The 25355-nt window shown below is 50.6% G+C and overlaps 2 protein-coding genes across 2 annotated transcripts; one reads left to right on the plus strand and one right to left on the minus strand.

Annotated features, from left to right (window-relative positions):
- The first annotated feature begins 10601 nt into the window (after nt 1-10601).
- On the plus strand, nt 10602-20718 carry LOC116502029 (tubulin alpha-3 chain). The gene is made up of 4 exons (XM_032207738.1): nt 10602-10655; nt 17238-17481; nt 18616-18764; nt 19518-20718. Exons 1-4 carry the CDS (start codon nt 10602-10604, stop codon nt 20499-20501), a joined length of 1431 nt encoding a protein of 476 aa, XP_032063629.1. The 3' UTR covers nt 20502-20718.
- Nucleotides 20719-24135: 3417 nt separating this feature from the next.
- Nucleotides 24136-24811, minus strand: LOC116495431 (tubulin alpha chain-like). The gene is made up of 2 exons (XM_032197883.1): nt 24499-24811; nt 24136-24290 (listed from the first exon to the last, which is right to left on the minus strand). The coding sequence occupies exons 1-2, from the start codon at nt 24809-24811 to the stop codon at nt 24136-24138; spliced, it is 468 nt and encodes a 155-aa protein (XP_032053774.1).
- Nucleotides 24812-25355: the final 544 nt, after the last annotated feature.

The raw sequence follows: 25355 nt of genomic DNA on the forward strand, positions 1-25355 counted from the left end.
CCTCTTCCAGCTGTTGGAATGTTGCAGAGCTCTTGCACAAAGAAGAGATGAAAACAAACACAAGTAAAGGACACACAAGCAAGATCTTAAGCCGTTAAAAAAAAACTCATCCTGGTTGGATTTTTGTGTACTGCTGCCCCAGTATCAACATTTTCTTAAAGCAGTTTCAGGCTGAGGCCTGGACGTGGTTCAGGTGTCTGTGCTCCTTGCAGCATCACCCATCTCCCAAAAAACTCCACATTTAGGGCCCGTGGCAGCACAAGCGACTGAAGTGGACGCGTATTTGCATACCGTGCCCAGAACACGCTCAGACCCAGACACAGCCTGCTTTTGGAGTAAAACAGTGGTAACATGAGAGCCTCTAGACATTTTCTGAAAGCTGTGCTGTAGCTTCCAATTATGCTGAAGCGATGCATTTTAATAACTACCTTCTTCAGCGCAGCAAAAGTTTCCATTTGTGCTAACTTTGAAGTGATAATGGTAAGGGACGGTGCAGGTTTGCGCTCTTCATTATTATTTTACCAGCCCAAGAAAGTCTGGTGGAATACAGGCTTTAATCACGCCAGAGATCAAGAGCAAGCAAACGCTCACTGCAGAAAAGCCATAATTAGGGAGAAGAAAGAGGTATTGCCATCAAAACCACGTCGTGTTAGCTCACAGGCCAACAAACGACTGCCTTGAAATAGGCTCCGTGTGCGCCGCGAATAAACACAAACCGAATGAAGAGCTCGCAGTAAACTGTGCACAACAAGTGGGTGATCACAGAGGATGTAAAAAGCTTTTTTAAATATGTAAACATCATCTGGGAAGGACTCTCTTCAGCTGTCTGTAAGCCTCATGCTCCTGTGCGGACAAGCAGATTCTCTGCTGCCATCTCTGCTGGGAAACCTCCTCCTGAGGAGCCTCCCACGGGGCTGCAGGGAAGGCTCCTGCTCTGCACAGCACCTCTTCAGCGAGGGGCCACCACGAAAATCTGGCCTGTTCCCAATTCAGCAACCCCGTGGCCAGAGGGGAAAACGGTTTAGCCACTGCCTGAACGCAAAGCTTTGCTTTTTCGGGTGCTGGCTCAAGAGAAAACTCAGCCAGGCACCTGCTGCTGCTCTGCCAAGCTCCTTTGCCAGCCTCCCCTGCTCATCTCTCCAGGCAGCGGCTGTTTGTCCTGCTTCTTTCTTTACCCAACACCAGCCAGCCCGCTCCAGACCCCAAGGGCTCCGTGTGATCCTGCGCCACCACCTCCGGCTGCTTTTGCAGGAGGAAACCTGCAGAATGCTTCTGGGTATCAGCACTGTTAGATTTTGGGCAAAGGACAAGAAAACATCACGGGTTTATGTGGTTGGAGGTACCTGTCTCCTGGGACACCCCTGCTGGAGGCTGCTCCTTCCCGGTGCCAGCCTCCTGCAGCTTGGCAGGAGATTATGTGAGATGTAAGTCGGGGTTAAATAGCGTGTCTGGGGCAGGAGAGAGGCCTCACTGCTTTATTTGTGTTACCTCAGCAGAGATACCATGCCCCTGAGCTGTCAGCCTCACCTGGATTCACCCCAGCACTAGATAAGTGAAGCTGGGAACAAGATCACAACGCAAACAAACCCCCAACAAGGTTTCTTGCACCCATCTGAGCAGCCTACCTGCAGTTTCTTTGCTGCTTTCTAGCTACCAAAGCCAGGGACACGAGGTTCAGAGCAACACCACCCCTGATTCTGGGTCAGAAACCAGCTGTCAGCAGAGCAAAAAGTCCTCCTGGTAAATCCATCCTTGTCTCCCACCTCAGGAGAGCTGTGGGCATACTCCTAATCTCTCTGCTCAGAGAAATTACCTCTTCTGATGGCATTTTAATCATGATTCACACCATCACGCAACACTGCTGAGGGGGGGGAAGATAAAAAGGGAAAATAAAGACTTTAAAGCAGCCCCCAGATCACAGCCCTTAGAGGAAATATCCCCAGTTGCATGAAGTCACTGTCTAAAAAAGGGGAAATGAATACTTTAAAAAACAAACTCAGCCAGTTTGAGGCTGCTCAGGAATGTCACAGCCGTGAGGGTCTAAGGGTACAACAGCAAGGCAGCAGGCGCGAGGGGACGCGGCTAATAAAGGAGATTACCTCGCCCTCAAACCCCGCTGAATGTATTTCGTGCATTCCCAGGCTTTCAAGCAGAGGCCCCAGGCCTGCAACTGGAGCTGTTTGTGCCTGGAGAGATATTTGCCTAAAATCAGCCGGGTGGGCAGGGGACTCCTCCCCTGTGGTCAGGTTACAGGGCTGGAGACAAAGAGCTGCTTCACGCCTGGGTGTGCACGGCAAATCAGCTGGGGGAGAGGCAATCCGTGGTGCATAAGTTTAAAAATATTTAAATTCTGGTGTGGAAGCGCTTGGCTGGGGAGCAAGGGCTTTGCTGAAGCACTCAGAGGGGTTCTTCCATGGATCAAGCAGCGTTCAGTGCCCTGGCTTGTGACATTTCCATCCAGAAGAGCCCCAAATCTGAGGTGCCCACGCTGTCTGCAGCAGGTGGATAGGGGCAGTGACAGCCAAAAAGGGGAAAATCGTCCCCAACCTCACGAGGTCAGCCTGGTTTCAAGCTCAGGGATCCAGCCCCGCAGCAGAACCACTCAGAAATAAGACATTTTCGTGTATCTGGTTAAAGTGATTAAAGAAAAAGCAATGAGACCTGCTTCTGGATGCTTATTTCCCTCCCTCTGTTGTAGTTTGCCAGCTCTCCAGAGTGGAAGGGATTAAACAATTTACATTAAACGTTCCAAGTGGTTTGCTCTCCACTATTGGGATGGCAAAACCACAGCTTTGGGCCTCCCAGTACAGGAGCCACCACCAACTGGAGCACCCCGAGCTGGTGGCAGGGCTGGGATGCAGGAATTGGAAGTTTTCCATCTTTTAAGCAAGAGCTGGACTGGAGACCTCCCAAATTCCCTGCTGGCTAAGCCTCCCTGTCATTCTCAGGCCAGCAACTTCTTCAACTCACAGAGCAATGCACGACTGACCAAACCTTGCCGATGAGTTTCATCACCTCACTGGGATGCTGAAGCCTTCAATTACTCCACGCTTCTCTAGGGCAGTAATTACGGAGCCACAATTTGATCATCACGATGGTAATGCAGCCTATTTCTACAAAAAGCATTTATTTCTGAAGTTCGTTGAAGCGTTCTGCCATCCAGAAGACACAACGGTTGCTAAAACTAGCCAATATGAAAAGCGAGCTCACCAACATCCACCTTGCTTTCATTTTAAGTCACTTAAAATAGAATATCCATTATGGCTGTGAGGAATTTCAGCAGGTTTCAAACACAGATTTGCCCAGATTGCCCCAGATTATCCCCAAGGAACAGTTGGGGCACAAAGCAGCTGCCAGGCTTGGATGCAAAGGGCTGGAGTCCCACACAAGGCACAAATAACCACAGCACTGAGGGAGAGACCCCTAGAGGAAGTCATTTCCTAACCTCAAGGGTAATAAAAAGCAGAAATCTCTGCTGATCACCCTGGGTTTATCTAGATATGAGTCAGGAGTTGGGTCACCTGGGTCAACTACTGCCCACGAACACATCCAGGTCTCATTATCAGGGTCAACACCAATAAGCTGACCTTGGGTTAGTTTATGACATAATGGTTTCTTCCACGGGGTGGTCTTGAGAAAGGTCTCCCAGATCCAACGTATTGAAATACCAGTAATAGATGACGCACAGAGGGATTTAAAAATCAGAGTAAAAGCCCAAGGCTTGGCTGAGCCCTCCAAGAGGGACCTGTCCCACTCCAACACTCCCGCAGAGAGCCCAGACCCCACAAAGCAGCCCCAAACTCCATCATCCTTAACAACTCCCCCTGCCCCCAGGCAGAGGAGAAAGGCTTTTTCACAGAAGCCTGCTTAGGACACAAGGATGGAAATAGGATCAACTGCCCCTCTAATGGGTCAGGAACAGGCAACGAAATGAGTTATGACCTGAAGAAAGGGTCCCTCCCACACTTTACAGTATAAGATGTGGCACTGGGATACCCCACGACCAATTATAGGACACTCAGGGACCCCCTAAACCCAGATCACTTTATAAGACAGGACAAAAGGCCAGCAGGAGGGGAGAAATCATCCTTAAATCCCTATTTTATAAGGTGGGAGGGCAGCGGATCCCCTGGATCCAACAAAACTCCCCTCATGAGGTAGGGGACAGGGATCCCATATAACCGGGGGGGATTCACCCATAAACCAGAGGGGTGCCCTGAAGGACAGAGTCCCTAAAGGACTGAGGAGATTCCCCCTCACAACACCCACGGGTGGGCTCCAGCCCCTGAGGGGGGTTACGGGGAGGGATCGCGGCTCCTACCGGCTGCACGACGGGGCCCCACCGGGGGTGCTGGCCGCCGGGGGCGAACGGCTGGCGCGGGGCCCTGCACTGGCCCTGCCCCGTCTCCGCCGAGGGGGTTTCAGGCCCGTGGGCTCGGCCTCCATGGTGCTACTCGGGGAAAAAGAGAGGGGGGGGAGACGGGAAACGGGACCCTCCGGGGCTCAGCGGCGCCGCTTCAGCCCGGCACAAAATGGCGGCGGCGGCGCCGGTCCCGGCGGCGCCTCAGCGGTTTGAAAATGGCGGCGGTGCCGGCGGCAGCCAATCAGCGCGGCGGGAGGGGGGCGTTGCTAGGAGACGAGGGGGCGGGATTAAGAGAAGGGCGGGGGGAAGGCTGAGGGCAGCGCCCCCTAGTGCCCGCCTGAGGGTGGGGGAGCGCGGGGAGGGTAAACTGAGGCACGGGGGTGGCTCCTGGTCCCTAAATAAAGTGTTGTGTTCCCTTTCCTCCCGTTTTCATCCTTCTTTTCACCTCAGTGAAGTAAAAGCCAGTGTCTCACGCCCCCCCCTCCGGAGGGTAGCCGCGTCCCTTTCGTTGGAAGGAGGCAGAAATCGCTGGGTTGATGGAGGAGAAACCCCCCCCCCTCCTTAATCTCCCCCTAAAACTGAAAAAATAAACTTTGGAAACAAGCTACGATCTAAAAGACGTGCCTCAGACACTCTGTCAAAATACACACACAAGTGGTTTAAATGTGGTGTGATCTGGGATGTGACCCAGGGTGAGGGCATGGGGCCAAGGCTGTGGCTCCCCTCACAGAGCCGCCTCCCCGACCCCTTTCTCCTCTGGCTTTTGCAGGCTTTTCCCTCTCCCCTGACAAAAAATAATAATAATAAAAAAAGAGCAGCATCATGAAACCAGGTGAAAGAGGAAGGTGGGATTTTCATCTCCTGCTTGGGGTGAGATGAGTGGACTCTCACAGGCCACAGTCCCTTGCTGAGGTCTGCAGTGTCCCGGTGTGAAACCACCGTGTAAACTCTTTACAACACGATCTTAAATTCTGATAGTGCTGGGGAACAGCAGATGTTTTGGCTAGACAGGCATTGGCTAGCAAACCCCACAAATTCTGCCTTGAAAAGCTATCAGACACCCGCCTGGTTTGTCCCACCCCACTCCAGGTTAAGTGGGGCTTTGAGCAAGACACAGGGTGAAAATTTAGATATTTAGCTAAGGAGACATGTCCCCCTTGGGTGACATCCCAGTTACCTTCATTTCAGCCCTTCCCCTCTGTGAAAAGTGGCTGTTATATTGGGACAAGGTCTCTCTCATGGAATGGCAGCCCTAATTGTCCTAGTAGAGAGAGTAGGTAATGGTTTATCATTGCTTGGAAATTGGATTTATCTCCTCTGGGGTGCAAGTCTGCTTTTAGACCAGACGGCTTTGGCAAAAAGATCTCCCTTTAACAATGTTGGCACCCCAGACTGCTATGCTGGAACTGCCTTTTACAGTTTATCATCTTCATTTCAGTCGCAGGTTGATCTCAACTTCTGTGCACCGGTTGGATGAAATGCTTTGAAACGCATTAAAAATCCCACATATGCCCAAGGCATTTCACTGCCTTGGCTGTATTTTAGTAATGAATCAGAAATGAATTCTTCAGAGGTACTAAAAATCAAGCCTAACTTTGAAGTGGAACCTGCAACTTGATTCAGAAGAGCAGATACCCCTGCTTTAAGCCGAACAGAGCAGCCTGCCAAAGGGTTAAACACAACCATATGCGAGGCAAAGATTGGAAGGTTTTAGAAAGAAATTGTGCTTCTATTTTGAAATGTGCCACTGGGATAGGAGGAAGAATAAGCACACACAATACGCCAGGCTTACTCTCAGTGGCGTATGCCAGAGTAGTCAGGCTCAGCACTGGTATTATGCCAAAACGAGAGGAATTAATTTTGTTTATTCTATTCCAGTGTAGACTTAACATGACAAAACCGTGAAGTTTCTATTTTTGTCCAAACCCAAACAGTTTAGCAAATTGCATTGTCCCACTCAGTATTTCATTTATATTGGCTAATAGTTACCGATAGACGGTCGCATACTTCATCTCCACCACTCATATCCTTTAATTTCTTTCCAGTCCCTCTCCACAGCTCTGTCTCCTGCCCTAGAGACCTCACCGGCTCAGATGAGCCCTGGTTTCTGCAACAGCCATCCACAAACTGGTGTGTCCTCCTGGGTTTGAAAAACTGATAGTCTTTCAGGACTTTTTAAAAATGATTTAATTTATTTTTTTTGTTATTTTTTATTCTGTAGTGGACACAGTCACATCCCTGAGCACTGCCTCCCCCCAGTACAGCAGGCTGCGAGCCGTGGGCTTATCAAATGTTTCTTCCATCTGGCTGGAGAACTCAGAGCACAGATGTTAGCGATCTGAAAGGTGCTTTTGGCAGACCTTGACTGCTGAAACTATTAGTGTGTAGGTCATGAGGAGTGGGTCCCCCCACTTGTGTCCCCCAGGGGTCCCCCCAGGTTTCCCTGGGGACCCAAGGAGTAGGTCCCCAGGGAAAGTCAACACTCTCTTGGTGAAATCAATGCTGAAGGCCCTGTTAAACCAAGGACACGATGGGAGAGGACACCACGTGTCCCATCAGCAGGTGCCAGTGTGATGCTGGTTATCCAGGCTGGTGATGTTGTCATAGGTCTATGACACGGCCTTGATGTCTTCCATGGAGCCTGAGTGCACCTTGGTGGGGTGGAAGGTCCCCATCTTCAAGGAGATTTGTAGGATCTGAATGACCAGAAACACTTGCAGGATCCACACTGATAAGCAGGCACTTAAAGACGATTTTGTGAGACTCCTACAGATGAGTCTCCAACCCAGATGTAGGTTTTTGAAGGCCACTTTTCCTTAGGAGTCTGTCACAAATGGATTGAGCTGTGGCCACAATGGGGAGGGAAACCCTGAACTCTGAGCTCAAGCAGATTTTTTTTAGCTTGTTACCCACCTCCATCACACTGACCTGTGTTTGCCTTTCAGTTATATGTTCAAAATAAAGTCTCCATCCATCTTCATACAGCATGAGAGTGAACTCAGACTGCCTCCGCTCTGCACCCATTGTGCCTTACCTGCCATTTTGGAAGTCTTGTTAACCAGCACCAAAATCTAACATTACCATCCCGGGGTGTAGTGGTCCCAAAATGTTTTTAACATCTCTCTTCCCACTGCTGCTCAAGGCAACAGTAGAACAGTGGACACCAATCTGGATTTCATCTGTTCACTGGAGACTATGTTATAGAAAGAAGGAAGGTGGTGGTGAAAAGAGGAGAACAGAGCAAGGAGAAGCAGACTGAAAATAAAAGTCCCTATTACCTTTCTTTATTTATTTTATTTAAGTCTTTACGTCCAGAATAGTCACGGGATCTGCTGTCAGTGGAGGACAAAGAGGAAGCTCAAAGCATGGGACACAGCTCAGAAGAGCTGAAGAACCTCTTGTGGGCCACAGGACTCCTAGTGCAAAACTTTAGGAGAGATAAGAAGCCAATCCAGCTGGGAGATCCTTTTCATGCCTCTTGAAACCCTTGTTATTAGATTTCCACTCTTTTTTTTTTGTATCTCTCCAGTGTCTGTGGGCTTGGGGGCTGATCAGCTGCTCCTCCTGTCCTCTGTCACTGCTGAAGGACTCAGGAGTTTGTTAATTTGCTTCATTATGGGGATGGAGAAGAAGAAAACCCTTCCTAATGCTGAGATCTACCTCTCACACATTCCTCCCTTGCTCTGCTGATGCCTACCAGACTGGAGACATCATGCCCAAGGGAATGCAGCTTCTCATCCCAGGCAGCTCTGAGGGCAAGCACGGGGCAGGAAGGGTTCATTAACCTGCTAATAACCAACACATGAGCACGAGTCTTCATTGGCCTCACCCAATGCCTCCTTCCCCTGCCTTATGTGTGAAACTTAGCAGCTGCATAGCCCTGATAACTGCTCCTTGTGCATTTATGCACTCATCAGAGCTTGGTATTTTAATAAGTGTAAGTGGATTTAGTGTGGTATATAACAATATTATCTCAAAGGCAGGCATTAAGCCCAACACTGCTTGGTACAACCAGTCTCTCTCCTGCCTGTCAGGAGGTCAGGACACGATTTCTGCCTTGCTTCAGGCCGCCTCCTGACTTTATGGCCAAGTCCCTGGTGGTGTCTGAGGCAGTTTACTCCACTGAAGATTAAATCAGTGCTTGTCAACGACAAATTAGGGCTGAAGATTGTGCCCACACGATATCCGTGGGGTCTGAGTGCTGAGAGTCCCACTGATGCTGCAGCATCCACCTGCTGGCGAGTGCTGCCAGGGGTTGCAAAAGGGTCTCACTGCATTTCCAGGAGCTGGTGGTGCTCCAGGAGAAATCTGAGATTTGAGCTTTGCTCTGTGCTTCTCGTCTTCTTGGCCAGAAAAGATTTTGCTCAAAGGAGGGCTTTAGCCTGCAAGGTTTTCTCTCCCCAGCTCTCAGCAAGGAGGAGTGGAGACTCCACTGACCTAAATGGAGAGTCTGTCTTGTTAGGACTGTGCCCTTTCGGAAAGATTTCTTTTTTTTTTTTTTTTTTTTTTGGATTAGAGAGGGAATTAGTAACACATGCATTAAGGACTTGTGGTTCTCCAACAAGCCGACTTAATTAGGCGAAGATTAAAGCACGCTTCATTGACACCGATCTCTTTCAGGATTCAAAGCGTCGAGTTGTGCTGCCGAATTTTATGCACTTGGCATCGTTGCTCGTCGAAGCACTTACACTACTTTGAAAGTAGTCATCTGGAGGATCCGAGGCGGCTTAGACGTTTATGGTGCCATAAAACCTTCGGCCATAAATTGCACTTGATTAGGGTGTGTGTCACCATCAGTATTCAGAGCCGTTAAAAAAAATAATACAAAAAAAATCTATTTTCTTGAAAAACCTAGAAAATAAGCGCCATGAAATGACATGAAAATTGCCCTCGCATTCCAGGTAGTCAGCGAGCATTAAGCTAGGTAATATTTGGGGTTCACGGTCACAACGGGAACTCCACCAAGGGACACGGGCAACTTGTGGAGTGTTTCAGAGCTCTTCAGCGAGGCTTAAGAGAGATCCTAGCTGGCCGAGCTGCTGCTGTGAGCCTGGAGTGATGCATTTCCCAACTGCTGTGCACCACGCAGAATTCATTCCTTTTAGGAGAAAATTAAGCAAATGAGTTTGGATATTCCACGGCGCTCTGCTCTCCCGTCCTCCCTCCTTGCACCTTCTCCAGGCGTTATGGTTGGGCCTCGTTTGGGTTTTGTCTCAGCCCAAGAGCTGAGCAAGGTAAAAAAAAGGCAAGTTTTAATAACAGCGCAGCCCTCGCTTGTGTTTTTCCAACGCGTTCCATCTCTCGGAAGATGAAGGAAGAAGAGTTTTGCTCTTACATCTTCAAACCCCTTGTTTACATAGGCTCAATGACAGCATTTATCCTTGTCAGAGCTTTAGGGCCAGTAGAAAAAACCCCGCGAGCTGCAAGCAATCCGAAACGTCACTCATGGGTGAGCTTTGTGGCATGGGAAGGGCTCTTGCCCAAAACTTCTCCGCACAGCTGAGCACAGCAAAGGAACAGGTCCCTAGCTGCAGCTTTACGATGTCCTTTTGATGCTGCTGTGATTTTATTTTCAGCAGCTCCCTATCCTTTTTCTAGAAGGATAACGTGCAGAAATGAGAACATCCCACGCTGCCAAGAACATCCCGGACAGTCAAATGCGTCGACCCATCTTTTCCAGCACGGAACAGATCTCTGTACACTGAATCTTCAAATTAATCCCAATAATACCAATTAAACGTCTGCACTGAAACGCAATTCTTCCCAAACGCTTGCTGCAAAGCTTCAGCTTTCAGCTTCACCGATGGCAGCGTTGGTACCTCCGAAATCAAACACGAAGGGAAGCACTAAGGGGGAGTTTTTAGACTGCTCGTGAGATTGGCAAGGATTTTTTTTACCCCAGCTTTGCTCTCAATGCTTCCCATATGCAGAGGGGTGGGAAATAAAGGCGTCTCATACAAAAGTGGGTCAATAAAGATTTGAATCCACACTGAAATGCAGCACGGGGCAGTTTCCTGGGGAGCAGGGAACGATGGAGAGGGTCTGGCTCAGTTTCTTTTGTTTTAAAACTAAAATTTGCAATACTGCAAGTAGGATCAGCTATAAAGGGAGCAGAGAGCTGTCGGGATCCGTCGCAGGGCTAGATAAAGTCACATCGCTGGCAGAGGAAAAGACACAGCTCTGCCACTTGCCTTTCTGCGAGGAATGTGCACACAAACACACGTGCTCGAGGGCTGGGATGGCTTCAGCTGTACGGAGAGGGAAGTGCAGGAGGCCGGTCACTCGGCGTCCTGCTGAACAAATTGAAACGAAAAGTGCCCGGGAGCTGACGCTAAGGTTGGCCGACGTTCAAGGGCACGAGACAAACTCGTGGCAGGGAAACTCATCGAGTGCTACGGAGCGTGTGGAAACCACACGCCGTTCAGAAAGTCCCCGAGCTGAATAAAAAATCAGCGGAGAGACTTCAGGGGATGTTATATCCATTTCCCCTGCCCTTTACGCTTCTCTAAGCAGCTGCTCACGGCCATGGCTGGGAGCAGGGCACCGGGAGGCAGACCTTTGCCTGACACATCACAGCCACTCTGAAACCCATTAAAGAATAAAAATCCATCTCTCTCCGAGTTCCTTTAGCAGAAAGCTTTTCCTTAAAGCATTTACCTCGTTACTTCGAAGCTAATTAAAGGAAGAAGAGTAGAAACAACCCTTTGCAACTGGAGAATGAATCAAAATACATCCTCGTGGGCTCTTGCTACAGCCTAACCCCACCACGACGAAGCCCCTGCCCCACAGCTGGTTGCTATCTGCTTTTGGGGAGGCAGAGTAGAAGCACAGCTGTGCAGACACAGATCCAGAGAAGGTGCTTTCTCCACCCCCGGTTACGGGAATGCCTTCGAGGCAGAGCCTGGATGGGGGAATTCTGCTGGAAGGGCGCGCTGCCGAAATATGCGGTTCCACTCCAATTGAGCCGCCTCGCAGCGTGGGGACGGGTCTGCCAGGGTTTTATTTGGAAAGGAGAGCGAGGGGAGAGGGGAGGGGAGAAGCTGGAATGTCAAAACATCCCAACCTGATAGCCTCGCGACGGAGGCTTTCGGTTTTAACCACTTTTTGCTGGAAACTTTTTGCATTGCGGCGGAGAATGCTGCGAGTTCCTACTGATGCCAAATGCTTCTGTTGACAGGGGTGTATTGATAATTTATTTTTGGGATAAAATTAACTGATTTTTTATTTTTTTTTTGATTATGCCGGATCCCCCTGCATCCAAAATCGCTGCACTTGTCTTGCATTGCAAGGAGGTGTTTGCAGGAGCCAAATCTGTGCGTAGGAAGGAGGGGTAGGAAACCACGTAAGTGGATTTGTCCTAACCAAGTGGAGTTGTCCCTCCTTGTATCCTTCGGGCACACAAAATGGGGAAGCAGCAGGATAAAAAACAAACTCTGCATGGACAGAAGCACACGCAGGCATACGCTGGAGATAGCCGGGCTAGCGCCTGGATAAATCATCTCTGGTTATCAGTAACAGATGCCGGAGCTGGGGCTGGGGCCTCCCGGCGTGATGATAAAGGACAACCAACGTCAGGAGTAGCACTTGAGCAGCAGCCCCAGCAAGCCTAAAATAGGGGATGAGACCAGGTTTGTCCAGGGCTCTGGGGTGTTCCCATTAAAGTTGGTCGGGGTTTTACGTCCCTGGAGGACAACGGGGGCAGACGGAGACCTTCTGGGGAAAGGGATCCGGTGGTTCAGGTTAACGCAGAGGATGGAGATCTTTAGGATTGTTGTTCTGCATATTCAGCCAGCACGAAATTCACTTGAAAAGACAACAACTGCCTTCAGGGGGGATGAGGGGGTGGAAAGTTGGCCGCCTTCGCTCCCCAGAAAAAGGCAGGAGGAGAGCCAGTGGCTGAAAGCTGACGCTAGGGAAATTCACGTGTGAAAGAGGCAGCGAATTTAACTGGGTGAGCAATTAAAGACGGGAGCAGATTTCTCCTAAAATGGTGGATTTGGGAGCTACGTAAATCACTTTTTTTTTCTTTTCTTTTTTTTTTTTTTTTTTTTTCAGTTCAGTTAATTAACCAAAAACACCCCCAAAAACCCGCATTTGGCTCAACCTGAAGCAAAATGAGTTTTTTTTTTTTCCCCACTTTCTCCTGTTAGAGCAACACCAACAATTAATATTGGCTGAAACTAAATATTTTCTCTTCCCAGGGCCAAACCCTTTCGATAGCAGGGTTTTCTCTTCCCCAGCAGCCCGATGATCCAAGTGCTTGCCCGGAGTGTGGTCGCAAACCAGCTCTCCCCTCCGCCCAAGGACACTCATTTGGCGAGTTTTGGGGACGGATTTGCCCCGTGGAGGCTAAGAGCAGCTGGTGCGTGGTGGGGACGGCAACAGGAGGACCAGGCAGAGCCAGGAGGCAATATTTAGGATGCTGGAGTGGGAAACAGGAGGCAGCAGCTGTGAGGTCTGGCTATAAAAAGGCCGGGAGCTGCCGCAGTGGGTCCTCTGGGGGGTTGCTCCCTGTCCCTCTCCTCGATGCTGTTCTAAATACGTCCCGGAGCCGAGATTGCAGGCAGGTTGTCTCTGTCACCGTGTCACCACCTACAGCACTCTTCCCCTTTGCTTTCCGTTTCCCAAGAGAGAAGAAATCAGCCACCCCAAATTTCGACCCGGAGTCGCGCATAGCTCAAGGTTGACCAGATGTCAGCCAAAAAATGAATATTTCACACTCAAAACTTCCAGAGTTCCTCATTTTCGCCGTTCTCCTTGGGAAACAGATGTCTCCTGGAAAGAAAAGATCTCGTCTGACCGGCAGGCTCGGCGTGCACGTTTGGGGAGGTTCTCGGAGGGATGAATACCTTCCCTATCCTCGGAGGCCACCTGGATTCCCAGCGGAGCTTTGGAGGCCACGCCGCCGCCAAATGTGTTTACACGAGGCTGTGCCTAACAAAAGAAGCCTGCCTGACCCAATTAGCCCTGAATTCCCCCCACTTCCAAAACAAGGGTGTCCAACCTGCTCGGCTTCCCTAAACCCGTGGCATAGCCCGGAGCAGGGACAGGGCGATGCTCCCATCTGCCCGCAGAGGTTGGGCTCAGCACATTTGGGGAGGAAAGCTGGTCCCTAGATGCCTCCTCGGGCAGGTCAGCTCATCCCATCTCATCTCTCTGCCCACCAGCAGCCTTGTGCCCAATTTTTGGCAGAGCTGGGGATGAATTCTGCCATGCTTCAGGCTCGGCTGAGCCCATACGTGGTGTTGAGAGTACAATTAGGGAATAAAGACTGGCTGAAGAAAGTCACCCCGTGGCTGGTGATGCTCCTGAGGTTGGGTTGGAGCATCTAGGTTTAATTTTGCTTCCTGAAAGCATCTTGGAGTCAACTTAGATCAGGATGGGTGCAGGCGACTTCTGAATACGTTCAGGGATGAAGAGTCCCCCATCTTTAGGTTCCTATTCCAACATCTGACCACTTTTGTGGTGAGTTAAAAGGTTCTCGAGGATGAACCAGCCCCACGCTTACCCATTCCTTCCATGTCCTGTCCCCCAAACCTGGCAGCCTGCACTGGGTTTCCTCCAGTATACCACTGCCTGTCTCGTACTGGGGAGCCCAAACCGGACCCAGCAAGCAGAGGGGGTCTCATAAATGCTGAACAGAGGAAAAATTCCCTGTCTGGGTGATTTCATGTAGACACAGGGCCCACCGAGCCATCAGGGCAGACCTAAAGCCCTAAAGATGTGCCTACCCTAATAGGGGACCTGCCCCTGGATGGGGCCAGAGCTGGTTTGGAGTCCCTATGTCAGCTGTCAGTGGGGCAAATGAAAAAGGAACACTAAATGTCCAGCAGGTGAGGGAAATGGGGGATCTGAGCCTCCACCCTAATGCCACAGAGGTGCAAAAAAATCAGCAGATTCCCACGGAGGTCACTGAGATATGGAAAAAAGAAATAGGAAATAAAAATAGACAACATAGCACGTTATCAATGGCAGTGCTCTGGATTAGAATAAGAGGAAGATTGTTTCTTCTGGATAAAGTGGATCATATGGGGGTACCCAAACTTCCCCAGTTTCCTTCTTTTTAGCCCAACTTTGGCATCTACTTTTTATTTTTAATAATAATAATTGTATTTATTTATTTATTTTTTCTCTCCTAATTGAGGCTGTTTGGGGAAAGAAAAAAAAAAAGAAAAAGAAAAAGAAAAAACAAAAAACCTCACATTGCCCTGTACCCCAGGCTATTTAATCCCAAAATTTGCACCAGCCAGGCTCCACGAGACCCTTTTCTCCCTTGCTATTTCTGGGGATGCACGGGGGAAAAAGGAGCTCTGCTCCTTTAAGCTAGCAGAAAGCTTCTTTATATTCAGGTGGAGTCAAGCCTTCCTGGGCTATAAAGTTGCAGGGAGAGGCAGGGGCAGCAGCTGTTTTGCTTAGATCTTAGCGAGGCTCCAGTCTCATCATGGTAAGAGCATGCCTTATATTTGTGTTAGCCTAAACCTAAAGTCTAGGCTGTGGATTTTCCAGGCTGAACAGCTTTGCTTGCTCTCTTTGCTCTCCTGTCTCTTGGGGATGTTAATTCCAAGCAGCTTTATTTAATTGCTGATTAGCTTATGGCTTATTGATTCAAAGTTTGCTCCTTATAAGGGAAAAGTGAGGGACTTGCTTGCAGAACAGCTGAGTGGCTTCTTGCTGCTTTTTTCCCCCCCCCTCTGAATTCCCAGCCCCTGAGATGGGGTCTGTAGGGCTGCAAAGTGCCTGGCTCTTTAATGCAAGTTGGATTTTTTCTTTTTTATTTTTTTCTTCTTTTTTTTGGAGGGGGGGAACCAGCATATCTCGAAATGCAACTGTGGGGCAGAGCAAAGCCTGGAGTTTGGCACTGCTGGCCCCTTTCCCGAGTTTAACACTCCAACTCTCACCCTGCCCCAGGGATCTAGTGCAACTTGTAGAGACCTTTAGGTTTTTTTTTTTTTTCTTCCTTAGGAGTGAGCTGCCATGTTGCCTTTGTCTGCTACAAACCCTTGGGATTAGATATTAAATGAATAAAGTCTCCCTTCCTCCAAGGTTCATGGCTACAATTTTTTATTTTTTAATCGAATCTTTGCTCTAAAGAGTTTGCAGCTGTGAAACTGGAAGGGGATTGATCTGGCTGCTAAAAAACTTGCAGCCCTGCCTGCTCGAGATGAAACTTTTTGTGAATAACCCAACTGTCACCCTCCCGTGCATGCAAAAGAGCGACTTGTTGGAAAATCTGGTGGTGTCCTTTTGCATGTTGCAAGTGGAAGGAAACTTCAAAGGAACTCCCAGCGAGGCGGCTTTTGAACTTTTTCCTTTTATCCCGTGACTTCGAGAGCCTGTCCCGGTTATAAAACAGTTAAACATTTCCATGGGATTTCCAATGGGAAAATCAGCTGGACAACAATAGGCTGCCTATGGGCAGAGTCTGCAAAATGCAGTTAATGCAAGGAAAAAAAAACTCTTCCAGCATATATGGGGAGGGTTTTTTTTTTAAAAAAAAAAGAAGCTGTAGAATGTGATCTATGCTTTCTTCCTTCTAGCAGGCCACTCTTTTCTTCTCTTCTCTGGGCTGAAAATGGCAGTGCCCCCCTGCAGCAGGTGCTGGGACCAGCAAACTGGGAGAGGATGGGGAGCGGAGCAGCTGTCCCGGCCCGTGCCCCCGCCGGGGCTGTGCGGCTGACCCCTGCAAAGCTTGGCGAGGAGCTATTGCAACCATCTTGCTGGGAGGGATGGGCGAGTGGCAGGCAGCATTTCCCAAATAGTGCAAATATCAGCTCGGAGAAGGAGGGAGGGAGGACTTGCATGTGGTGGGGTTCAGCTGTGCTCCACCAGCTGCGGGTGGAGGGCTCGCTGTCCCTCTGCGGTGGCTGAGGGATGCTTGGACAGTTGGTGTCCGGCTTTGTGGCAGATGGTCTGGGCACGTGGTGGCCGCTGGGCTCGGCTTGAGTGCTGAGAAACCTCTTGGCAAAGAGAGGAGAAGTTGCGTTGAGTCTTGATGGCTTCTCGTGGCCGAGAGCTGTTGGTGCTCAGGACCCTCTAGTGTTGTTTAGAGGGTTGTCCTTTCAAGGGACAAGGTCCTCCTGGCTGGGTGGTCATGTCTAGGGGTGTACACACTCAGAATATCCTTTCCATCATCATCAGGAGCAATGGTGCTGCTCGCCATACCCGACTGGGATCACCAGCACCCTTTAATGGGATCCCCTGGGGAGCTGGGCCGTGAGCTGGCACTGCAGCACTTTGATCTCAGGGAGGTGGAAGCAGCAGAGGTGCCAATTATCGAGGGAAGCGTGCAACCATCAGAAGTCCCCAGAGAGTCTCCAGGAGGTGCTGGTACCTCCGACACCTCCCCTGGAGGTTTTTTGGGAGGCCCCTGGAGGGTGACCTGCGTAAATGGGGACTCTGAGCCTCTCCCTGGTGTTGGCCTGCCCATATTCTGGCCCTGGGCAACTTCTGCTGTCCCCCAGCTTTGTTTCCTGGTGTGACTCCCAGCTTTTGGCTTCTCACTGCTTGGCGTAGAGATGTTTTGGAGCCTGAAGTTGTTGTCCCCATGTCCTGACCCCAAGGGGATTGGCGGCCACCTGGCTCCATGGTGGGACCAGGTGAGTGCTGAGCCAGAAGGAGCCAGCGGCGGTGCTCAGCTGCGTCCTGCCTCAGCACGAAGCCCATCACCTCCTTCCTTCCTTCCTTCCCCCTGCCTCAGGCTGGGCAAACCCTTCCTAGGTCTGCAGGTCATGGTTTGATCCTCGTTCCAGCTCCCAGCGGTGGGCGGAAGCCGCCTGCTTCCCTCATCAGCCCCACCGAGAGCCACAGGGGCTTCAAATTAAGCCGCAGGATGTCTAAAAATGGCCTTAACGAGACATTTTTTCCCCCCTTGCAGAGGGAGTGCATCTCCATCCACATCGGGCAGGCGGGCGTGCAGATGGGCAACGCTTGCTGGGAGCTCTACTGCCTTGAGCACGGCATCCAGGCCGACGGGACCATCCCCGGCCCCAAGGTGGCCAAACCCACGGAGCCGGAGGCCGAACAAGTGGATTCATCTTTTGAGACCTTCTTCTGTGAGACGGCTTCTGGAAAGCACGTGCCTCGGGCGGTGTTCATAGACCTGGAGCCCACTGTTATTGGTAAGAGTGGGAGAGGAGGGTGTTGTGGCATCGTCATCGGGACTTCTTGCCCTTCTTACTGGGGTCTGGGTCATTGCCCAGTAGCTCCCACTCTCCTCTGCTCTGGTAAAATGTCTCCAGCCAGCAGAACCTGGCTGAGGGCTGCCTTTCCAAACGGACCTGAGAAGGACAGACCCGTTATCCCGAATAACCTCAGCTCATCCCTCTTCTTAAAAGACCTGCTGTCTTCAGCAGGATCCTCACAGGCGTGAAGAGGCATGGGTTTATCAACCTTGGTAGTGTACCACAGGGTGAATTACCACATCCTAGGATTTGTGGCACATCTGGGTAAGCTTCAGCTTCCCTCTGAAGCTTCTGTGGGTGCCACAAATTGCTTGGTGCTACAAATTTCATGGTTCTGCAGGAGCCGTACATCTTGCTGCTGCAAGTTTGCTACTTCCCCTTCCATCCCTAGCTCCATTAGTGATCTCTGGGGGTTAAACTCAATTTGATGTTTTAATTTGATTCGCAATACCTTCCTATTCAAGTTCTTTTCCTCAAGAACCTGGTGGAGATGACTCCCAGTCACCTGCATCCATGTAGGTTGTGCATCTGACCTGCTCCTGCCTCCTAGGCCTCTCTTGGGGGTGATTGTGTTCCTGTCTTATCATCTCGGATGTGTGACTTATTTAAATTAATGGAAGGAACGTAGACTTCAGTTTGGTTTCGTTTAATTTTTAGGTACCTAGTCAGGGTGCTAAATTGTTATCTGAGCGAGCAAGTCAATAGAACATGAAACAAATGAAAATGAAATATCCAACAGCTTGAGTGGGTCTAAATAACCCCTGGAGGTGTCTCAAGCTCTGAGCCTAGAGAAATTGCTCCTAATCCTGTCTTCGTTAGCTGGTTGGGATGGATCCAGTGGAAAAATCAGCACTGGAGGCACCCTGTCTCCTCTTTGGTGTGCTGTAGGGCAGGTGGTGGAGGTCGTGCTTCCAGCCACCTGCGACAAGCAGGAGCACAAGCTGCATGTGGTAACTACAGTAACTCACCTCACGTGGGCTCCTAGGGGATTTATTACCTGTTTTACTCTGCCACACCAATATCCATGACCTGTAACTGTGTGCTGCTCTCCATGACTGCCCCTCTTTGTAGATGAGATCCGGACTGGGACCTACCATGGGCTCTTCCACCCGGAGCAGCTCATCAGCGGCAAGGAGGATGCTGCCAACAACTATGCCCGCGGTCACTACACCATTGGGAAGGAGATTATAGACACTGTACTCAGCAGGATTCGCAAAATGGTAAGGGAAAAGGTGGTCTTTCCCTTCAAATAGCACACTGGGGACTATGTGATTAAGCTTTGGGTTTTGGGGTAATAATCTTTGAAGGAAAAAAACATTATCTGAGCTCAAAAGTGGCTGCTGCTGTGAGTGGGCCATCAGATCCTGTATATCTTCACATAAAGCCAACATTACTACATATCACATGTGTATAGGGGGTTGGAAGGGGAATGAGGCAATGCTAGATGTAAGAAGGGGAAGAGAAGGACTTTTGACCTTAAGGAGGCCACGTTCCCATTGTGCAACTGCAGAGATTAATTCCAAACGAGCAAACTGCAATGGGCTGGCAAGACCAAACTCCATGCTTGATAGGCGCAAGGAAAGTTCGTAATGCTGTACATGGCTGCATGTAGCTGAAGTGCCTTTGAGATGTCTCCTAAGGGTCCAGGACCCATGTGCTACCTCCTGTCTACCCTCGGGTATTGAGATGTGCATTTGGTTGATAACTCTGGACAAGTTCCTCAGTTTCCATCTGATATGGAACTGCCTATGATAGCTCCATGGAGGTCCTGAAGTTGATTAACACATGCCTACTTAAAGATTCTTAGTAGGGTGATGGGAAAGGATCTACTCTAGGGGTTGGATGTACTCAGGGTGGAGTTTGGTTTCGTTTAGCTACTTCTCTTCTGGCCAGTAAGTGCTTCAAGCAGAATTTATTGCTATGCCATTTGGGATAGTCCTTAAGAGAGGTAAAAATACATTATTCCACTGCAGGCTGACCAGTGCAGCGGCCTCCAAGGGTTCCTGGTCTTCCACAGCTTTGGGGGAGGCACGGGCTCGGGGTTCACCTCCCTCCTCATGGAGCGGCTCTCCGTGGAGTACAGCAAGAAGTCCAAGCTGGAGTTCTCCGTGTACCCGGCCCCGCAGGTCTCCACAGCGGTGGTGGAGCCCTACAACTCCATCCTCACCACCCACACCACCCTGGAGCACTCGGACTGCTCCTTCATGGTGGACAACGAGGCCATCTACGACATCTGCAACCGCAACCTGGACATCGAGCGGCCCACCTACACCAACCTCAACAGGCTCATCGGGCAGATCGTCTCCTCCGTCACTGCTTCCTTGAGGTTTAACGGCGCCTTGAACGTTGACCTGATTGAATTCCAGACCAACCTGGTGCCTTACCCGCGGATACACTTCCCGCTCACCACCTACGCGCCCATCATCTCGGCGGAGAAAGCCTACCACGAGCAGCTGTCGGTGCCGGAGATCACCAACGCTTGCTTTGAGTTCTCCAACCAGATGGTGAAGTGCGACCCACGCCGTGGCAAATACATGGCGTGCTGCCTGCTGTACCGGGGCGACGTGGTGCCCAAGGACGTGAACGCGGCCATCGCGGCCATTAAGACCCGCCGGTCGATCCAGTTTGTGGACTGGTGCCCGACTGGTTTCAAGGTGGGTATCAACTACCAGCCACCCACGGTGGTGCCCGGGGGGGACCTGGCCAAAGTGCAGCGCGCCGTCTGCATGCTGAGCAACACCACGGCCATCGCCGAGGCCTGGGCTCGCCTGGACCACAAGTTTGACCTGATGTACGCCAAGCGCGCCTTCGTGCACTGGTACGTGGGCGAGGGCATGGAGGAAGGGGAGTTTTCGGAGGCCAGGGAGGACCTGGCTGCCCTGGAGAAAGATTACGAGGAGGTTGGAAGGGACTCAGCAGATGGAGAAGAGGACGAGGCTGATGAGGATGAGTACTAACAAACTCCTGCCTCTTCTTAATGAAGCCAAACCTCAGATGAAATACAAACTCTCTTGTCATCAGGCTAAACTGGTCTTGAGTGCCTGGAGGTGCCAAAGGATTGTCCTGAACCTCGCCGCTACTGTTTGAAGTATTATGCCTTTTCTGCTTGCCTAGTCTACGTGCTCCTAGCGCACTTCTGTAGCATGGGTGTCTCGAGCTTTATCACACGGCTGTTTATCGATGAGTGAAGCTGAATAGGTGCCTGGCTCAGTGCTGGGGACACATCCTGCCTGGGCAGAGGATCCTGTTTTTTTTTTTTTAGCCCAGGGGAATGTCGCAAGCTGCCTGCTTTGGTTGAGATGGCAAACTCTTGCTCTGGCTTTTACTGCAGAAGCACCTTTTTAACGAGAAATGTACCAGTACACTTCTATGCAACTGTCTTTTGTATTTGAATAAAGACTTTTTTTTTCCTCTGAGCTCTCTGGATTTAATTGGGTTGTTGTACGTACGTGGAGGTCCCTCCTGTGTGTGGATGGTGCCTTTGGGGAAATGATGAATGCCAGTAAGGGGATGCTCTGGGTAGGTTAACTCTGAGTATTATTGACTGTAATTGCTGCTGTGTGGGAAATATCCTATATCCTGCCAGAACTTGCCTGTCAGGAGCTGGATGCTGCTCATGTCACCTCCAAGAGCAGCCTGGAGGAGCTGGGGCTGGGAGCAGGCACTCAACCCCCAGTTTGACCAGTCCCACAGTGGGGAGAGCACCATTTGGGTGGGTTTTTGCCACCTCCCCAGCTCTGGCAAGGCTTCCTGGGGGCCTGAAGGAGTCCAAATTTCTGGTGTGTGAAACCAGCCCCACGTGCCTGGGCTTGGAGTCTGCCCTGAGGATCCAGGGGCAGGTGCTGGGGTGACTCAGGAGAAAAAGCACTGAGGTTCCCCTGATAAGATATGAAGAGGGAGTGTTTATAATCCTGTTGCTCTATGCTGAATTGAGTTTGTTCATGGCTGTCGCGTGAGAGTTCATGTTTGCTGCATACCATAGCCCCCACATCCATCCTTCATTTCAAAGCTGGGAGTAAAAAGACCAAAGATGCCTTCTGAAAAGGTCAAAGATGACTTCTGGCTCCATGCCCCCCAGGTAAACACGCTGTGAAGTTTACAGGTATGGTCTCAAGGCTGGTGGCTCCACTCCCTGCAGGCAGCCAGGGCTGCAAGTTGCTGGTTCAATTCCCCCAAAAGTTCATCTGCGTGAGCATCGCTCCTGCCTGGAGCTGTGAACCAGCCCAGAGGAGCACAGCTGCACTCCCGCAGCTTGGAAAGCAATTAGCACAGCACCAGAGCTGATGTAATTGAAGAGGTTATTTATTACTGCAATTAATGACTTGGGCACATCTGTCAGCACAGCCCTGCTCGGGCCCTTCCCACAAATGCAGGGAGGGAGGGCCAGGAAGGATTTTCTTTATGGGGGGAGTGATACCATGACTTTTGGGGAAGCAGCATCATTGCCTTGATGGTTGTAGGTGATGCTTTGTCTTCTCAACAAGCCTCTGGACCTTCTTCCAAGAGTGTTTCACCCTTTATTGTGTGGCTTCAGCTTTATTTTCTCTACTTGCAGCACCACCCTCTGAGTGAGGAATTTCTTTCTAGCATCTGATCTACATCTCCTCTATTTTAGCTTAAAGCCATCACTCCTTGTCCCATGAAAATGGTTCAACACATCCTTATAGGTTAAGCTCCTCCACAGTCATAAAAATGATGGTCTCAGGCCACCAGGCTTGGTTCAGCTGCTGTTTCTCTCCCCTACAGCTGCGTGCTGACCACAAACCCCAAACTGTGACCCTTCCACCAGGATATCTGAGCTGAGCAGAAGACAAGGCTCCAAAAATAAGCAAGCTACCATCACTCCCAGCCAAATACCCACACGGGGAAGACAGAGCTGGCATTGCACCTGCTGCTTGCCTGTACATCTTGCTTTCTCCCCTTTTTGCGCTGTGATGGGTTTGAGCATCACTTCGGGGTCTAGGCACACCCTTTTGCAGCAGGGTGGCATTAACCAGCACATAAAGCTGCATCTGGAGGCCTGGGAGCTCCAGGAGAGCTCATTCCCAACCCTGCCAGCCCAAACAGCCTCGCTCCCCCCAGGCAGAGGGCGGCTGGAGGTGAGACAACCCCTGGGAGCTCCCCACGTGTTGTCCTTGGGAGATTGCCACCCCTCGGAGCCCAGCTGAGTAATGGCAAGTGGAGACGGCTTCTAATAACAACTCCTCCCCCCCCCACCTCAGGTTGTTTAAACTTTCCTCCAGTGCAACCCAGAGCCAACCCTGTCAGCCCTTCAATTACAGCCTGAGTGCAGATCCAGCTTCCCCGCTGCATCCCAGCCAGCTCCTTTTCTTGGATCACTTACTGGGAGGAGGCTCCCCAGTGGAGTAATAACCTGCCCCAGTCCGGGGATCTGCAGAAATCAAGTTAAAACCCATTTTTCCAACCCATTACCTGTCCACAGGGATGATGCTGTTGTGCCTGGGGGGCAACCCTCACCCAGCACAAGAGGAAAGAAGTTTAGCTATGGAGACAGCTCCTTGCTTCGGTGCTGAGCATGAGCTAGGACATGGGTCAGATGCATTTGGAGGGGCTGGCAGACAGCTGGAGCATTTGAATTCTCATCTCCAGACTCAAAATTAGACTCACAGGCAAGCCCAGCCCTGGCAGCCAGACGTGGATTGCTTTAGCAGGGCTCTGCGTGGTGGTGGGGGGCTGGAGAAAGCTGATCCTGCTGCCTCGGAGAGGGCTGCAAGCTGCAAAGTCCAGAGCCAGCAATGTTTTGGACAGGGAAAAGCCCCAGGCAGCCAGTGAGTGGGATCACCATCCCAGTGTTCATCTTAGCCCAGCAGTTCCCCTGCAGGGGAGGTGGCTCATGCCCTGCTGTCACCTGCCCCTGACTGCAAGACAGCCCAGCATCACCAGGGGCCAAGGCAGAAAAAAAACCCTCCCATCCCACCATGGTGGCACACCAAGACAGGAGATGTTTCTACTGGTCACCATTTATTCAGCCAAACTTGTGCATACACAAACCTTGACCAAAAGGTTGCTTTTAGCCAACCCGTAACTTAAAAAAAAAATCACAGACCCAGTCCTCAACTCCATTCTCTGAAAGGAATTGCAGGACAAAAAAAAATACAAAACCTACTCACAATCCAAGCTGCTTCCCCACAGAGCTTATTGATCATCCTCTTCTCCATCTGCTGAGTCCCTTCCAGCCTCCTCGTAATCCTTCTCCAGGGCAGCCAGGTACCGCATTCAGTATCAAGTTTAAGGCCAGGTTTTTACTACTGCTTACACACCTTCCACTTCTAACAGTGGAAGTCTGTTAAACACAGACAATTCTTTTAAATTATTACTTTTTTTTTTTTTTTTTTTTTTGTAGAGATTGGACCCTGGTCTGAGTGACATTTGGGGACAGATAGAGACTCCTAATATCTTGACTAAGCAGTCAAGAAGATGAGGAAGAGCTTGATGGCCACTAAGAAGTTCTACCTAAATCAACCATATCTTCGTACTATCCCAGCACTTCTGAGCCTTTATAGGCAAAAAAACATTGCCTCTCTCGACAGCCAAGGCAAGAACAAACAGAGGGCTAATGCAGAAGACCCTTCATAGCACTGTTACCATTTTACGAGCCCTATCAATGACAGGGTCGATGATCTCCTTCCCAATGGTGTAGCGGCCCCGAGCATAGTTGTTGGCAGCATCTTCTTTGCTGCTGAAGAGCTGCTCCGGGTGGAAGAGCGTGCGGTAGGTCCCCTGATCTCATCTGAAAGAAGTCGAGATCAAGTTGACAACCTCATGATTGTCATGAGCGTTATCCACCAGATTATGAACCCACATCTAAACTAGTGCGAATATGAAAGCTGGTAGGCTCACCAGGAGGTTAGCTGGCCAACACTGCATGCCAGATCAGAGGTGACACCCTCCCGTTCCCCCCAGTAGGAGGGTTGGGAATCTTCCACCACTTACCGATGACAGTAGGCTCCAAGTCAACAAATATTGCCCTGGGCATGTGTTTTCCTGAGCCTGTCTTGCTGAAGAAGGTCCCAAAGGAAGAGTCTGCTTGCCCTGAGGATGCCTTGGAGGAGATTATGCCACCTGGCTGGATTCTGTGCTCCAAGCAATAGAGTTCCCAGCAGGAATTGCCCATCTGGATGCCAGCCTGGCCAATGTGGATAGAAATGCACTCCCTCTGCATCGGGATGGGATAGAGGAGGAGGTTATTGGTATGCACTAAGGAATAAGGCAAAAACTTGCTTTTCTGGGTGTTTTTATGGAACATATGGCCCACAGCCTGTGTATAAGAAGGATGTTATTCCAGCTTGGTGGCAGCCAGGACATTTTCTCCACAGCAGGCACCCGAGAGATACTGGGCTAGCAAGAACTACGCGTTAGCCCTTCAGAGAGATGTTGCAACCTCCCACCACGGCAGATGAGATGCAGAGATTAGGGCTTTGCGGTAGGTCCCCATGCATCCCAGGGCTGTCATTACGTTGCACAACAGCCCCGTTCCCAGGAGGAGGAGGATGCAGAGCAGAGCTGCTGGATCTGCAGCACACCACGGCTGTGGAGTCGAGCTGCTCGTGGTTCCCCTTCACCCTGCCTTGGGGCAGAAGGCAGGGCACAGCGGCCTTCCCAGCTGCTTCACCCAGTGCTCCCAGTTGGGGAGGAGGGCACGATCCAGCTCAACCAGCCTTGGTGCAAACACATCTCCCCTTTCACAGAGAGGGGGAGGTTGGAAGGGATTTTTGGAGGTAGAGGCTGGCCTCACCATCCAGTTGGGTGGCTGTAGAAGACCCCTGCCAGGAGAGGCCCCTTTCTGGAGA

Source organism: Aythya fuligula, chromosome 1 (assembly GCF_009819795.1).
Source record: "Aythya fuligula isolate bAytFul2 chromosome 1, bAytFul2.pri, whole genome shotgun sequence".
In the NCBI taxonomy this organism is placed as follows: Eukaryota; Metazoa; Chordata; class Aves; order Anseriformes; family Anatidae; genus Aythya; species Aythya fuligula.

Excerpts from the sequence above, each read along its gene's own strand:
- LOC116502029 (XM_032207738.1), top strand. The coding sequence starts at position 10,602 with ATGGCTTCAGCTGTACGGAGAGGGAAGTGCAGGAGGCCGGTCACTCGG. Across the intron at positions 10,656-17,237 it reads GGCCGGTCACTCGGCGTCCT|AGGGAGTGCATCTCCATCCA; the intron begins GCTGAACAAATT and ends CCCCCCTTGCAG. Across the intron at positions 17,482-18,615 it reads CCTGGAGCCCACTGTTATTG|ATGAGATCCGGACTGGGACC; the intron begins GTAAGAGTGGGA and ends CCCTCTTTGTAG.
- LOC116495431 (XM_032197883.1), bottom strand. The coding sequence starts at position 24,811 with ATGTTCCATAAAAACACCCAGAAAAGCAAGTTTTTGCCTTATTCCTTA. Across the intron at positions 24,291-24,498 it reads CTTGGAGCCTACTGTCATCG|ATCAGGGGACCTACCGCACG; the intron begins GTAAGTGGTGGA and ends CTTTCAGATGAG.